Source organism: Dama dama, chromosome 21, assembly GCF_033118175.1.
Source record: "Dama dama isolate Ldn47 chromosome 21, ASM3311817v1, whole genome shotgun sequence".
Taxonomy (NCBI): Eukaryota; Metazoa; Chordata; class Mammalia; order Artiodactyla; family Cervidae; genus Dama; species Dama dama.
In genome coordinates this window covers 70,977,287-70,995,211 of record NC_083701.1, presented here as the reverse complement: position 1 = coordinate 70,995,211, position 17,925 = coordinate 70,977,287, and the positions used below count along the sequence as shown (strand labels likewise).

The following is a 17,925-nucleotide window of genomic DNA, read 5'->3' as shown; positions in this document are numbered from 1 at the left end:
ATTTCTTATTAATATCTGCTTTGAGGTTCTACTTGGAAAGTCTTTCCTTAGCACAAGTCTATACAAATATTTACCTATACATAGTATATAAGAATTTAACATACCAATTCATTCAATCATTTATTCACTTGTGCAACAAGCATCTATTGAACACATACACACTAGGCATTGTTCTAAATGCTGGAAATAAAGCAACAAATAAGATCAAGTTTCTTGCTATCATGGAGTTATATTCCAAAAGAAATATGATCATATAGGATATAATTTAATGTGGCTTAAAGTTAATGGGGAAGGAATGTATTATTCAGTATACAATGCTGCTACTAACTAGTCAACCATTGAGAAAAAATAGATTATTTCATACCTAGGATCAAGTATATTACAAATGAATTAAAAATCTTTATGTTTAAATATTTAAAATAAAGCACAAACATACTGGAAAAAATGTAAGTGAATATCATACAAAGGAACATCATATGCATTCTTGAACATAACTTTAGAGTAAGATCTCAAGGCAACTTTGCAAAGACCTCTTTTTTTTAACGGAATAGAACAAGGTAATTTTTGAACAATAATCTTTATTAGTGTATTTTCAAAGATACATATAATCCTGAGCTAGTGCATTTATACATTAATCATTTACTCCTTGAAGTTTATGAGCATTTTGCCCCAAACTCTCTGATGAGCACATTGTTATACTAATCAGGAACATAATTAAAAATATTATTCTTATCCCTGGAACAGCCAACTGATTTACTTAGATCACCTCATTATCTAATTCTATTCAGTACTACTTCAAAAGCTTTACCTTTCAGCTAAGTAATTTCTTTTTAAAACTATAAAGATGGGCAGTGCAAGAGGTGATTCTCTAAATTCTAGTGAATTCCTAGAAAACTACATTGCTTTTTGTCTTTGATCTGTATTTGGAATAAATTTGGCAATCATTTGACCAGCTATCTTTGAGAAGGATGACAAAAGTAACTACATCTAATTTTAATATTTTAGCCAGTGTAAAATGTCACAGGTTTCCTTCACATTTTAGTATTCCATGCGTGTGTGCTCAGTTGGGTCCGACTCTTTATGACCCCATGGACTGTAGCCCTCCAGGCTCCTCTGTTCATGGAATTTTCCAAGCAAGAATACTGGAGTGGGTTGCCATTTCCTCCTCCAGGGAATCTTCTCGACCCAGGGATCGAACCCAAGTCTCTTGCATCTCCTGCATTGGCAAGCAGATTCTTTATCACTGTGCCACCTGGGAAGCCCCAAGTATTCCATAAATTAAGGGCATGGCAACCCACTCCAGTATTCCTGCCTGAAGAACTCCGTGGACAGAGGAGCCTGGCAGGCTCAGTCAGACACGACTGAGTGACTAAAACACACACATGCGCCCCAATAAGAAAAATTAACCATGATCTAACGAAGAGGAGGACAACCTAATACAGACACATTTTTGTAAACGGTTAAATATTATGAAACATGTTATGTGAAACACTTTCTTCAATCCATAAAGGAATACATAGAGCTGGTTAATATTAAATTTCATAAATCTAGGCCAGAACTTTTATAATTAGTACATTTTCAAACAATGACAAAAATGAAAGACAAAAGTCCTGTGATCTTTGAGAACAAACATTTATCCAACATATCTCCAACAGTGGACAAATAAATATTTTTATTCTTATATTTTAAATTACTACCAAAATATTATTTATTTCTACAAACAACATAAAACAAGCATACAGTATCTAGAAATGGTCTTTATCTGACAAGAATGTCAAGTCTTTGAAGGTACACTAAACATTTTTTCCTGAACAATGTCACTATGATATTAGGTTAAAGTTACTATAAGCAGTTCAAGCAAAATGCATATTGCTTAGATTTTAAAGCAAGCAATTGTGACACTGTTTAATTAAAAAGTGAGTATAAATGTGAAGCTATTACAGCAATATTTATAAACACTTCTTGGGAATATTCACAGACCAGCAAGTAATAGAATAATTGATTTAAAAATAATGAAAGCGTGGTGTTATGTGTAATGTTTGGGAACAAATCAAAGATATCTTTAAGAGATGTAAAAGAACATGAAGACCAAGCTTTATTATTTGGAGCTTGAAAACTTAGCAGCAAAACAAACTATTTGCCTATAATGTAGTACAGTAAACGTTTGTTCATATAAGGCTCCCAAAGTCTTAAAACTTCATACATAAATGAAAATGAAATCCGTTAGGTAAATGATTTAAAGATGTCCAGAGTAGCTTATCAAGAACTGCTAGATACCCTCAACCGCATCACAAAGTTGTAAATAAGCTTATGCAAAACTATGTTCTGGATAACTCACTCTTATGGCTCCCCAGTAACAAGCTCGGATAAGGCAGACCAAACCTAAGAGATAAGCAATTGCCCAAGAAACATAGGTTGCATGAAATCGTCTTGCAAAATCTTGGGTGCCAACCTAAAATAAAAAGCAATATAAAAATAAAAGGTTAGAAACTGAGAATTTGTGTTGGCTTTTTTGGTGATTTTTATGAAACATATTCCCAAGATGACAAAATATGACTTGCTGCATTTGTTGACTAACACTGACAGAGCAAAGTTTCATAAAATGACATAGCAGGTTATGTTAACTATAAATTTTATGAAATAAAAATTCCATTAAAACATTTATAAAGGAATTTAATCTAGAACCCTGATGCCATTCCCATATTGATAATAAATCGTTGTTTGACTTGAATTAAAAGAAGAATTTTTAAAATTTTATTTATTTATTTTTAAAAGAAGAATTTTTTTTTAGACCATCGTAGCTAAATGAGTATTGCTTCAGCTCTGGCCATGGCAAAACTGGTTCTGGCACTAAATAAAAACAAATGGGCTTTTTGTTAAATGGATGATAAAGTTCCCAGTATCAAGAACCTTCAGAGGGATACCAAGACATGATTTCACCTGGATGAGCAAATTCCACTGAGAACAAGCCCATGGATTGCCTTCAGATTGCTCAAAATTTTTCAGAAGCTTCTGGCCTGGTATGTCAGGGAGGCAGGTTCTTTAGGGATCAATGAAAGTTGTTCCAAACCTCACCATTTACTACTGATCAAGTTAAGAGGAAAGAATTCTAACAATGAATAGAGTGATACTCACAGTTAATCCAATTCCAATGAAAATACATATCATTCCAATGGTAATATATACACAGCAGCGTCTTCGAGGAAGTGCACTACCCACTGAAGAACTGTAAATTCACGAGAAAAAAAAGAATATTAAGTATTTACATGAAGGTTCTCCATATCATCTTTGTGAGTACTAATCCATGGCTTTGGTAACACATATACTTCCATTTATTTCTTCAACTTGAGAGACAAGAACGTGCATAAGAAGAATGATATTTTGGGGGACATTCCTGGTGGTCTGTTGGTTTAGAATTCACCTTTCAATGCAGGGGACGTGGGTTCAGTCCCTGGTCAGGGAACTAAGAACCCACATACCGCAGGGCAATTAAGCCCTCGAGCCAGAACTAGAGAAGCCTGCAAACTGCAATAAGAGACGCCTGCTCACTGGAACTAGAGAAAGCCCATGTACCACAACAAAGAGCTTGCAGGCCACAACAAAGACCCAGCGCAACCAAAATAAAAATAATAAAAAAGTGATATTTTTAATGGGTTATCTAAATCACAATTAGTGAGCTTGTGTGTGAATCATTGTGGCTTTAAACAAAATTCAAGTCTTGGTCATTGACAATATCCACCAAAACCCACAATAGTCAACGATGATTTTCCAAGATAAAGTTTTATTTCCAAAAAACTCTATTTCAGAATGGAAAATAGGTGCTATCTTAAAAATAGCATTTGATTCTCCTACATTTATAACTGTTGGTATATGTTTAGCATAGAAAATTTGAAAATAAGAATAAAGAATAAAAAGGAAAATTACCTATAATTCCACTACCATGAATACCACTGAACATTTTGGCCTATTTTTCTACAGCCAGCTTTTCTAACTTAGTAATTTAGCATAAGCGTTTTTCTACATTATTAAGTATTCTCAAACTAGAATTCTGAAAGATGAATATAACATAACGAATCCCCTACTATTGGACACTTAGCATTTTCCTTCTTGTAAATGATGCCAGACAAGCTTCCTTGGTGGCTCAGCTGGTAAAGAATCCACCTGCAATGTGGGAGACCTGGGTTCGATCCCTGGGTTGGAAATATTCACTGGAGAAGGGAAAGGCTACCCACTACAGTATTCTGGCTGGAGAATTTCATGGACTCTATAGTTCATGGGGTTGCAAAGAGTTGGACATGACTGAGTTACTTTCACAAGCAACATCTAAAATCATTGTGCTTTTTAAAAAATGAAAAGTAGAGGTGATTTACAATGTTTTTTTAAAATTTCTGCTGTCCAGCAAAGTGACTCAATTTTACATATATATATATATATGTGTGTATATATATATACATATAAATTCTTCAATATAAATTATTATTTACATTCTTTTCCATTATGATTTATCACAGGATATTGAATATAGTTCCCTGTGCTAACATAGTTGGGCCTTATTGTTTATCCATTCTATATTTACTAGTTTGCATATGCTGAACCCAAACTCCCAATCTATTTCTCCCCTACCCCACCACTATGGCAACCAACTTACACTCCCAGTAACAGTGTAGGAGGGTTCCCTTTCCTCCACTCCTCTCCAGCATTTGTTATTTGCAGAATTTTTAATGATTTCCATTCTGACCAGTGTGAGGTGGTACCTCATTGTAGTGTTTGCATTTCTCTAATAATTAGCCAAGCTGAACATCTTATAATGTGCTTTTTGGCCATTTGTATGTCTTTGGAAAATGCCTATTTAGGTCTTTTGCCCATTTTTCAATTGGGTTGTTTGTTTTGTTGCTGCTGTTTCTATATTTTGGGAAATTTAGCTCTTGTCAGTCACATCATTTGCAATTATTTTCTCCCAGCCACTAGTTTTCTTATCATTTTCTTCATGGTTTTTTTGCTGTACAAAAGCTTATAAGTTTCATCAGTCCCATTTGTTTATTTTTGCTCTTATGTCTACTGTCTTGGGAGACTGACCTAAGAAAATATGGGTACAATTTATACTGGAGGATGTTTTCCCTGTGTTCTCTTGTAGGAGTTTTATGGTGTCATGTCTAATGTTTAAGTCTTTAAGTCATTTTGAGGTTATTTTTGCATATGGTATGACAGTGTTTCTAATTTCATTAGAGATGTAGCTGTTCAACTTTCCCAACACCCCTTGCTGGAGAGACTGTTTTTCCCTATTGTATATTCTTGCCTCCTTTGTCAAAGATGAATTGACCATAGGTGCATGGATTTATTCTGGGCTCTCTATTCTGTTTCATTGATCCATATATGTTTTTGTGTCAATGTCATGCTGTTTTGATTACTGTAATTTTGTAGTGTAGTCTGAAATCTGGGAGCATTATGTCTTCAGCTTTGCTCTTTTTCTTTAGGATTGCTTTGGCAATTCTGGGTCCTTTATGATTCCATATGAATGTAAAATTATTTGTTCTGTGAAAAAGGTCATGGGTAATTTGATAGGGATCTCTTTAAATCTGTATATTGCTTTGGGTAGTATGGCCATTTTAACAATACTAATGTTTTGCATTGTTAGGATTAGAAAATTAAAGATATTAAACTTTTAAAAATCTTAAATACATATGCAAGAAGCCTATGGAAAACTCATAAAATATATCTTTCAACTGAAATTCTAAATTCAATAGTTTTCAGTTCTCTCTACTTCTGATTTTTAAAAAAATTTCAGAATAGTAAAAGTATAGCAAAGGTCAAAAAGCCAAACTAGTACTTTCTCCTTTCCTAAACAAACATACATTAACACATATCCTATATCACATATTGTGTTAGTGGGTGATATTGTTGTTCGGTTGCCCTGTTGTGTCCGACTCTTTGGGACCCCACAGACTGCAACACACCAGGCTTCCCTGTCCCTCACCATCTCCCGAAGTTTGCCCAAGTTCATGTCCATTGCATCAGCGATGCCATCCAGCCGTCTCATCTTCTGATGCCCTCTTCTCCTTCTGCCCTCAATCTTTCCCAACATCAGGAACTTTTCCAATGAGTTGACTGTTTGCATCAGGTGACCAAAATACTGGAGTTTCAGCTTCAGCATCAGTCCTTCCAATGAGTATTCAGGGTTGATTTCTTTTGAAATTGACTTGTTTGATCTCCTTGCAGTCCAAGGGACTCTCAAGAGTCTTCTCCAGCACCACAGTTGGAAGGCATCAATTCTTTGACTCTCTGCCTTCTTTATGGTCCAGCTCTCACAACCACACAAAGCCACTGGGAAGACTATAGCCTTGATTATACGGACCTTTGTCGGCAGAGTAATGTCTCTGCTTTTCAGCACACTGTCTAGGTTTGTCATAGCTTTCCTGCCAAGAAGCAATCGTCTTCTGATTTCATGACTGCAGTCACCATCTGCAATGATTTTAAAGCCCAACAGGAGAAACTCTGTTATTATTTCCACCTTTCCCCCTTCTATTTGCCATGACGGATGCCATGATCTTAGTTTTTTTAATATCTAGTTTTAATCTGGCTCTTTCACTCTCCTCCTTCACCCTCATCAAGAGGCTCTTTAGTTCCTCTTCGCTTTCTGCCATTAGAGTGGTATCATCCTCATATCTGAGGTTGTTTGTGTTTCTCCCACCTATCTTGATTCCAGCTTGTAACTCATCCAGCTCAGCATTTCTCATTTTGTCCTCAGTGAACAGGTTAAACAGGGTGACAGCAGACAGCCCTATATATATATATATATATATATAATTATCTGATTTGTCTGTGTACAGCCAGTGTCAACATTATACCTACCATGTGGTAAATTACTCATAGAATGTCTATTGAATAAATGAAATATAGAAATGCATCACTTACTAGGCATAATTTAGGAGTGTGCTATTCCATAAAGGTTACTTTTGCATAACAGAAAAGTAACTTCCTTTAAGTCCCAAATATTTTTAAAAATGGATGAATATTGTTGCAAATATGTATCATAAAAAGTCCAGCATACTTGAACCAAAACAGAAACATCTGGATGATCTGGGGGTGGGGGGTGATTATCATTAATTGCGGTAGTATATAGCCTATTATCTGGAGTTAATAGGGAATCTGTGATTCACTGCCTGTATGTTATATTTAACCTTTGACTACTTTTAATAACCATGTGTGCATTTGGTGATTTCTCCTGTGTTATACCTCACAGCTGGCCATCATTTCTCATTTACCTACGTATCTGCCTCTGCAGTCTAATGTACAATGGAAGTGAAAGTGAAAGTCACTCAGTTATGTCTGACTCTTTGTAACCCCATGGGCTATACAGTCCATGGAATTCTCCCGGCCAGAATACTGGAGTGGGTAGCCCTTCCCTTCTCCAGGGGATCTTCCCAACCCAGGGATTGAACCCAGATCTCCCGCATTGCGGGCGGATTCTTTACCAGCTGAGCCACAAGGGAAGCCCAATCTACCATGGGTTAGAAGGCAACTAAATTAAGTCAAAAGTTTCTAAGTGCATACTGTAGCAGCTTTTCTACGAGCCAAAGGAACACACTTTTGTGTTTAAAGTGTGTTTAAAAACACACGTTAGTTTTCTAATATTTAGAAAACCCGTGCTCATGTTTCATCACTCAACGTAAAGTCTCTACCTCTGGAAAATCTTCATAGAAAAGAAATAATTTACCGCTACTTTACAACCCAAGTGCCATCTTATCACAAGGAAAGGCAATGACCAAAAACACCTATTGCATGGATAATAAAATCTCTATACATTTAATACAAATGTGGTATCTGTATGTAACACATAATATTGTTTTGCAAGTGTTAAAACTTTTTACACAAACATGTGTTAAACTGTATGTTCTGTGACTTGTTTTTTTTCCCCTTGATACTCTACATGACTTTTCCATATTCACATGCAGAAATTTACTTCATTCATTTTCACAACTATCTTCCATTATACACATACACACACACAAACAGCTTGCTCAATCTTCTTGTTGATGGACAGTCAGGGACTTTTGAAAAAAATTTTTTTGCTATTGTAACAAGACTGTTTCAAATACACTCTAAATGTTTCTTTATGTAAATATGCAGGAATTTATCAAACATATACCTAGGAATAGAATTGCTGGGTTGTGCTGTAGACATATCTTTAGTTTTAACAAATGCCAAATTTATATCTCCACCAACACTATATGAGAACTTCTATTGTTCTACCTATATCCTCATTAACACTTCAACACTTGGTAATGTTCTCAGGTTTGAGAATTTCATGAGTGTGAAAGGTATTTCATTGTGGATTTATTATGTATTAATATATAACTAATTTGTAGCGAGGGCAGACAACTTCTCATATGCAGGTTGACTACTGATTTTTTCTATTATTTGCTTGTTCATACCTATCGTCTCTTTGTATTGGGCTGTATTTAGATAATTCATAGATGATACTTATATAGTCTGCATACTATTCCATGCAGCTATATATCCACACATATCTCTTTTTTTAAAGCATCTTTTTATATGGACTATTTTTAAAGTTTTTATTGAATCTGTTACAATAGTGCTTCCGTTTTGCATTTTGGTTTTTTGGCCACGAGGCACATGAGGTCTTAGCTCCCTGCCTGTGATTGAACCCACAGCTCCTGCACTGGAAGGCGAAGTCTTAGCCACTGGACAGCCAGAGAAGTCCCTATACATATCTTCTTATAGTCTGTTTTTTACAAATTCATCTTTAATAATGCATTTTAATATGAGTATTTACTAGTGATACCAATGTAATACAAAGTACTTCCAGTATAGTCAAAACTACCAATCTTTTCCTTTAAGGTTTGTACTTTTTTAGGAAATTCTTTTCTACTTTTGTCGTAAAAATATTTTTCTACCTTTTCTTCTAAAGGTATTACAATTTTGCTTTTGGCATCGCCAGCTACAAATTGGCACTTGCCAGCTACCTCTACAAGGGTTAAATCACAAGCCACTGCAGCTTACTGACCTTTAACACTCCCTGAAAGGAGTTCAGGGTGGAGTTCAGGAATGAGACACTTCGATCTCTGAGAAAATCTGGCAGACCAGGTCTTCAGATGAGATATTTTCAGGAGAAGATTTTATGAGCCCAATTTTTGCAGCTCCTCATTTCTAGAAAAGCACTAATGTCTACTCCTTTTATGTCTACTAGGGGTAGTAAGAGTCCCCAGTAGCACCTAATGACTTCATAAGACCAGCAGTAACCTTCTGCAAAAATCGATCCTTGATTGCAGGTACTCCCCTTTTACCAAAATCACACATATACTGACCTTCCTCCCTACCTCTCTGGAGCAGTTTCTATTCCCGATAAAACTTAACTCCCAACTCTGACATTGTGCCTTTCTTTTTAGTTGACAGCATTTATGTTGATTGTCAAGAGCATAGTTCTTATAATTATTCATTTTTATTTTACATGTATCAAAGTTAGATTACTTCTTGCACACAAGTTTGTATTTCCTATGAAGTGACCATAATGATAATAATACCCTAAAGCATATGAGATAATTAAGGTATATGCTAAAATGCTATAACAGAGAAATCTATAAAACAGTAGCTTTATTTCTCTTGCACATAAGAATTCAAAGGTAAATGGACACCCAAGGGCTGGTAAACAGTTCTGTTCCATGACTGCCACTGACTCAATATGGTAACAAACGTCCTGCTGCAGTTGCCTTCTCCAAGCAACTGGAAGAAGGGAGAAAAAGGCAGGACAAGCAGTTTTTGTCTTTAAAGAGAGGACCAGGAAGATGTATTCACCACTTTTGTTCATATTCCATGGTCCTCAACATAAACACATGCTCACAGCTATCTGCAAGAGAGGTTAGGAAGTGCAGTCTCTAGCTGAGCGGCCATTAAGACGGTGAGTTCCACTGAGAGGAAGAAAAGAACAGCAGTCTCTGCTATTTCACCTGGTATCACTACTTCTCTTTTACTGTTGGGGAGCGTTTGCCTCGTATTCCTTTCCTTTTGGTGAGTGTTTCATGGTTTCACCTTTTACTTTTACTCTATGTTCCCATATTTTATGTGTTTCTTCTTCAAATTGCATATAGAAGTACTTAAATCTAGTCTGATAATCTCTCACACGTTTTATTAAGTTAATATATATTCTGACAACTAATACACACTGATTATTTCTTATTTTGGTTTCCTACTCTCTGTTTTCTTTGCCCTCCCATCCCCTTTTCTATATTTCTTTTGGATTGACTCTGATGCTTTTATTTCATTTGCTACTTCTCTTTTGAATTTTAATGATGTATATTCCTATTGAATTAGAAGTGGAACTTAAATTTTAACATGCATACCTTTTAAAAACTAAAATCATTTGAAAAATCTATCTTCCCAACAAATGCAAGGATCTTAGAAAGCTTTAACTCCAAATACTCCACTCCCATGTTATGTGTTTTTGTTCTTTGATATGTCAGTTCAGTTCTATTTTTGTTTCTCTAAATTTGTTAGCATTGACACAGTGTTACTGTTATTGTTTTCTTAAATTTATTAAATTAATAAATTAAATTTATTAAAATTTATAGTAAATTAAATTTATTAAATAAAAATAAAATTTTCGTTATTTATTTATTATTTATTTTATTATTTATTTACTTTGGCTGCTCTCGGTCTTTGCTGCTGTGGGGGGGTTTTCTCCAGTTGCGGCAAGTGGGGGCCACTCTCCAGTTGCAGGGTGCAGCTTCTCACTGCGGGGGGCCTGGCCTGTTACAGAGCAGGACTCCAGGGCATGTGGGCCTCAGTCCTTACAGCGCACGGGCTTAGTTGCTCCACGGCAGGTGGGATTCTCCCCGACCAGGGATCGAACCCACGTCTCCTGCAACTGACAGGTGGATTGCCTACCACTGAGCCCCCAGGGAAGCCCGTTATTGTGTTTTTCATTTATTTACTTTGGCTGCGCCAGGTCTTCGCTGCGGCGCACAGGCGGGCTCTCGCTGCAGTGAGCCGGATCCACGCTCTGGCTGCGCGGTGCAGACGTCTCACCGCCGGGCTTCCCCTGCGCTGGAGGACAGTCTCTCGGGCGTGTGGGCTTCAGCATGTGCCCTGCGGGCGCTCAGTAACAGGGGCTCACGGCCTCCAGAGCCCAGGCTCAGCACTGTTAGCGCTCGGGCTTATTTGCCTCCCGGCATGTGGAGAAGGAAACGGCAACCCACGCCAGTATTCTTGCCTGGAAAATCCCATGGACAGAGGAGCCTGGCAGGCTACAGACCATAGGGTCGCAGAGTCGGACACGACAAAGCGACTTCACTCACTCACTCACTCATGCGGGATCTTCGCTCCCAGATTAGGGGTCAAACCCGTGTCCCCTGCACCCGCAGCGGGGTTCTTAACCACTGGACCTCCCGGGAAGTCCCGCTGTTACTGTGTTTGCTATGTTACACTCAGTCCTGAAATGTTCAGCATTTCTTGGTTTATACTTTCTTTACGCTTGTGCAGAAATTTCTTCAAGGATATTTTCCCTAAGTTCATCTTCCATCAGTTTCTTTAGTGAGGGTATCAGAATGGTAACCACTCTCTTTTGGTTTTTACTGGTGGTGAGTTGGGGCTTCCTTTGTGGCTCAGCTGGTAAGAAATCCCGCCTGAAATGTGGGAGACCCAGGTTTGATCCCTGGGTTGGCAAGATAGTTCTGCATTAGCAAATATCTTTTTTTAAACTTCATTAGCCTGTGATGGTTTAGATAGGTCTACAACAACAGTTTGACAATTGATTTCTCTTAGAAAGTTGAAGTATTTTCAAACTTTCTGGCTTCCCTTGTTGCTATTGAGAGGCTTGCTGCCAGAACTGCTATCTTTTTCATACTAAAAAATCTGCCTTTTCTGTCTCTGCTTTTAATATCTTCTATTTATCTTAGTTGTCTTCAATTTCACTATAACTCATTTGTTTATTCTGCTTGGATTTCATTGTGCTTTTTGAATCTACAGGATCATATCTATCATATCTCTGAAAATCCTTAGGGATTATCTCTTCAAAATACCTCTATTCCATTCTCTAGTTTTTCCTCCTAGATTAGAAATATATCAGATGTTCTTACATATATTCCTTTTAATTTTATTTTTATATTTCTCTCTGATGGATTCTGGGTAATATACTTAATTCCATCTTCCAATCCACAGCTTCAACTGTCAAATTAATCTCATCTGCTGTTTAGCTTGTTCTACTATATTTTCACTTCTGTAATTCTTAATTTCTAGAAGTTTCATTGTGTTTTTAAAAACCTGCCTGCTTATTGTTTGAGTTAATTAATGTTTTTTGTTTTAGACAAATGTCGACTCAAAAGCAGCTATAAGAACCAATACAGAGAGATCTCATTTGTTCTCTACCCGGTTTCCCCAATGGTAACATTTATACAATATTATAACCAATGTATTGACAGTAATACAATCCACTGATATTCATATTTCCTGTTTTGTTTATATTCATTTGTGTGTCAATACTGAAATCAGATTGATTATATTATATTCTTTGCAGTCAAATATGGAGGAGCTCTATAGAGTCAGCAAAACCAAGTCCAGGAGCTGACTGTGGCTCAAATCATGAACTCCTGATTGCAAAATTCAGACAAAGTGAAGAAAGTAGGGAAAACCACTAGGCCATTCAAGTATAACCTAAATCAAATCCCTTATGATTATACAGTGGAAGTGACAAACAGATTCAAGGGATTAGATCTGATAGACAGAGTGCTTGAAGAACTATGGACAGAGGTTTGTGACATGGTATGGAAGGCTGTGGTCAAGACCGTCCGCAAGAAAAAGAAATCCAACAGGCAAAATGATTGTCTGAGGAGGCCTTACAAATAACTGAGAAAAGAAGAGAAGTGAAACGCAAAGGAGAAAAGGAAAGATATACCCATCTGTATGCTGAATTCCAAAGAAGAGCAAGGAGAGATAAGAAAGGCTTCTTAAGTGAGCAATGCAAAGAAACAAAAAACAATACAATGGGAAAAACTATGGACCTCTTCGGAGAAGGCGATAGCACCCCACTCCAGTACTCTTGCCTGGAGAATCCCATGGACGGAGGAGCCTGGTGGGCTGCGGTCCGTGGGGTCACTAAGAGTCAGACACGACTGAGCAACTTCACTTTCACTTTTCACTTTCATGCATTGGAGAAGGGAATGGCAACCCACTCCAGTGTTCTTGCCTGGAGAATCCCAGGGACGGCGGAGCCTGGTGGGCTGCCGTCTATGGGGTCGCACAGAGTCGGACACGACTGAAGCGACTTAGCAGCAGCAGCAGCACAGACCTCTTCAAGAAAATTAGAGATGCCAAGGGAACATTTCATGCAAAGAAGGGCTCAATAAAAGACAGAAACAGTATGAACCTAACAGAAACAAAAGAGATTAAGAAGAATACATAGAAGAACTGTACAAAAAAGGTCTTAATGACCCGGATAACCACGATGGTGTGATCACTCAGCTAAAGCCAGACATCCTGGAGTGTGAAGTCAAGGGGGCCTTCAGAGGCATCACTATGAGCAAAGCTAGTGGAGGAGATGAAATACCAGTGAAGCTATTTCAAATCCTAAAAGATGATGCTGTTAAAGTGCTGCACTCAAAAAACCAGCTAATTTGTTCATTATAATCACATCTGGAATTTTTGAGAAAGTAACAGTACCTGGGCATTTGAATTTTTCAGAAAATTCCAAATAATTCTAATGTACATCTGGATTTTAAAGAGTGATTATAGGTTTTTATATAAAATGGTAGTTAGTGATATCTAATTCTGATATATAATTAGATACATATATATAGTGATATATAATTATATTATTTAATTCAACATATTAAAATGAATAATAGTTACATAATCACTATAGTAAAAGATACTCATCCATTTTCACAATCAATAGCCAAAGAAAAAATAAAAGATAATTACAATTGCAAGCTGTAATGGAAACATGATTAACCCAATAGCATTGAAACATGTACATTACCATATGTAAAATAGATGGCCAGTGCAATTTTGATGCATGAAGCAGGGCACCCAAAACCGGTGCTCTGGGACAACCCAGAGGGATGGGGTGGGGAGGGAGCTGTGAGCAGGGTTCAGGGTGGGGGGACACGTGTATACCTGTGGCTGATTCATGATGAAGTATGGCAAAAAACACCACAATATTGTAAAGTAATTGTCCTCCAATTAAATAAAAATTTTAAATATTTAAATACAATTTGGGGGGTTAAGTAGAGTGATGTGGTAAGTGGAAGTGCATACATGCACATGTATGCCAGTCTATGTCTTTTGGTTAGTGTGTGCATGCTAAGTTGCTTCAGTTATGTCCAAATCTTTGTGACCCAATGGACTATAGCCCGCCAGGATCCTCTGTCCATGGAGAGTCTCCAGGCAAGAATACTGGAGTGGGCTCATGCTCTCCTCCAGGGGATCTTCCCAACCCAGGGATCGAACCGGTGTCTCACGGCTTCTGCATTGCAGGTGGATTCTTTTTCACCGAGCCACTGCGGAAGCCCTTGGTTCATGCATTTAATCCATTTACATTAAGGTAATTATCAATATATATGATGCAATTTTCTTAATTGTTTTGGGTTTATTTTTTGTAGGTCTTTTCCTTCTCTTGTGTCTCCTGCCTAGAAAAGTTGCTTTAGCATTTGTTGTAAAGCTGGTTTGAAGGGCTGAATTCTCTTAACTTTTGCTTGTCTGGAAAGCTTTTGTCTTCTCTGTCAAATCTGAACTAGAATCTTGCTGGGTAGAGTATTCTGGGTTGTAGATTCTTCCCTTTCTTCACTTTAAGTATACTGCATCACCAGTCACCTTTAATAGTCCTCTTTCCTGGAAGCTTCCTTTCATATTCCCTTTCCCTCCAGTCTGGATTAGGATTGCTTCAGAGCAGAACATGCTAGGTATAACCTTCCAAAGCACTTTATCATACAACTTTATTGTAATTGTCTGTTCTCTTCCATACACCCACAAGACATAGACTCTTGAAGGCAAGGTGATATCTTTATTTTGAGCAGCTAGTACCCAGCACCGGAGAAGGCAATGGCAACCCACTCCAGTGTTCTTGCCTGGAGAATCCCAGGGACGGGGGAGCCTGGTGGGCTGCCGTCTACGGGGTCGCACAGAGTCAGACACGACTGAAGCGACTTAGCAGCAGCAGCAGCAGTACCCAGCACAGGACTGTTGAATTCATGAATAATTATAAAGAAAGCGCTAATTTATGAGAATTTGTTGTTGTTTAGTTGCTAGGAGGTCTTTAAGTCCTTTGCAACCCTGCAGATTGTAGCCTGCCAGGCTCCTTCATCCCTAGGATTTCCCAGGCAAGAACACTGAAGTGAGTTGCCATTTCCTTCTCCAGGGGACATCTCTGATCAGGGATCGAACCCATGTCTCCTGCACTAGCAGGCAGATTCTTTACTACTGAGGCACCAGGGAAGCCCCAGCTTATGAGAATAAGAAGCTTTAAATTGCTCTTGTTTAAAATGGCAGAAAGAGATTCCCACAAAAGTACCTCAGTGATGTAGAAGGAAAGATATTCATTGATAATTATCATGGATTAAGTCATCATGTCACTAATTGTAAACCCATTAAAACATTTTCATGGAAAAATTGTCCAGGCTGTCATTTCAGAATGCTAGGACTACAACTCCTGTCCAGCATTAGCCACAAGTTGCCTAATCGAGAGAGAAACCTCACCATTAGCTGTAATAGCCTCAGTGATCGCATGAATAAGAAACAATGAGACTCAAAAATGTTTTACGGTCTCTGGAGCCCTGGGGGAAGGTATTTCCCCCACTTGTTTTGTGAGATATAAAAATAATGCTAGTTCCATAGCAATGATTTAGTAATTTCTATAACAAAAAATTTTAGGATATTTGCTATTTGAGTTTAAAAATAAAAATCTCAGATTTTTATAGATTCAATAGATGACTCATCGTTTTGTTAAGAAAAATATTCAAAGAGAAAAGAAATCTAGATATGACCCGTGAGTGTTCATGTGATAACATGATCTTTCCTCAAATAAGTAATGAATGTCCTAAGTCCTCTCGTGTTCAGCATGTGATTCCAACTCTATACACATTCCTCTAAGAATGACATTTAAGCTGATTTATTTCAAGTGAATTTCTAGGCAAATTGTTCCTTAAGAAAGAGATACAAATTCTTCTTACACTAAAACACAGTCTTGTGATAGAGAATCTAAGCATTCAATACTTCTTTCTTATTAGCAAAATATTGCCATTGTTCTAAATAATAAACCAACCAAACAAATCACTTGAGCAAAATCATTATCCTTCCTAACAGCTCCTCATTTATAAAATGAGGATAATAATTCCTGCTACCCAGGACTTGTAAAGATGACAGCTAATATATGTGCATACAAAGGAACGATCACCGTGGTTAGCACACAATCTGCTAATCACGAGACGTCTCCGTTTTTTTATCTTCTAAAAGATTTTTTAAAATTCAATTTAATCCTTCTGGTGAGGATGCAATTTAATTGTATTCATTTTAGGGAAAATATAGGTAACATACAGAAAATATGGATTATTCACACACATATTCACACACATGTGTGTTTGGTATGTCCCTGAAGTATCCATTTTCTGTGCACTTATCTGGGGTTATCCACTTTGCTTCACCATGTGCAGATTTGTCCTAAGTCTGCTAAGTTACACATTCAGATGATTAATTTCACAAATAAATAAAAAAGGAAATATCTGTTCCTTTGAAGCTAGAAATATGCTGTAAAGAAGTTATTCTCATAGGATTATATTTAGCTGGAATCATAGCAAGCACAAATAAAAGGAGATATCTTGTTACATATGTTCTACTTCTCAGACATTTTTAAATTCTTTCCTCCTATAAACCATTCTTAGAATTACTTTACTCTCAAAATAGATACAGTATTTACTTCATTCAAAGGATCACAAAAATTTAACTATGAGTTCATATTTTTCATTTTAAATATTGAATTACCAAAACATTCCAGTTTAATTTCCTTTGCTTACTTTCCACACATGTAAGTGGAAAACAGTAATTTTTGGATTGAAATTTTATTATCGAAATAAGATTTTGTTGTGCAGAAAACAGTTAATACAGCTGGCCTAAGACTGCTATCCTTAGACAAGCTGCCTGACTCCTGGGAACTTGGATTTCAAAAAAGCTCTAACTATTCCCTTTCTGATGAGTGGTTTGCTAGGCCTAAACTGCTTGTAGCAAGCAAACTATGGCTCATGTCGAATACCTGCTTTCCTTCTGGGAGTACAGAGTTGTGGTATGTGCTATGCAACAGGGGCCTATGTGACCAGCTCCAATTATACCTTGGACACTGAGTCTCTAATAAGCTTCTCTGGTCAAAAACACTTCACATGTATGTATGCTTAATCATGCCCAACTCTAAAAGACCTCACGGACTGTATGCAGCCCACCAGGCTCTTCTGTCCATGGAATTTTCCAGGCAAGAATACAGGAGTGGGTTAGCATTTCCTCCTCAGGGGATCTTCCCGACCCAGGGATACAGCCCACATTTCCTGCATTGCAGGCAGATTCTTTACTGCTGAACCAAGGGGGAAGCCCCCCCAAAACATTTCACATGTTTTGTAACAGTTTACTGATGGAGCAATAGGTCCTGTGTGACTCCACGGGGAGAGGACTCCTGAAAGCTTGCTCCTGGTTTCCTCCGGATTTTGCCGCATGTGCCTTTTCTCTTTCGCTGATTTTACTTTGCATTCGTTCACCATAAAGCTGTGAGTACAGCTGTATACTAATTCCTACTAGTTCTCCTAAAATGTCAAAAACTCTTAGGGTGACTGGGGGACTCTCAACACAAATGGCATAAAATGTCTTTAATCAAAATATCTTCTACTTTTTCCCATTTTTATATTGCCTTTTGTTATTTCTCCTAGGTACACCGTT

At 37.4% G+C, this 17,925-nt stretch overlaps 1 protein-coding gene across 1 annotated transcript in view; it reads right to left on the bottom strand.

Moving 5' to 3' along the window:
• Window positions 1–276: 276 nt before the first annotated feature.
• The window catches only part of PIP4P2 (phosphatidylinositol-4,5-bisphosphate 4-phosphatase 2), a 63,638-nt gene continuing 45,989 nt past the window's right edge, over window positions 277–17,925 (bottom strand). Inside the window, exons 6-7 of the mRNA XM_061123813.1 lie at window positions 3,136–3,226; window positions 277–2,452 (exon numbers count right to left, since the gene is read on the bottom strand). Of these exons, the coding sequence (XP_060979796.1) occupies window positions 2,309–2,452; window positions 3,136–3,226 (235 nt within the window). The 3' untranslated portion in view covers window positions 277–2,308. The remainder of the gene's footprint in view (window positions 2,453–3,135; window positions 3,227–17,925) is intronic.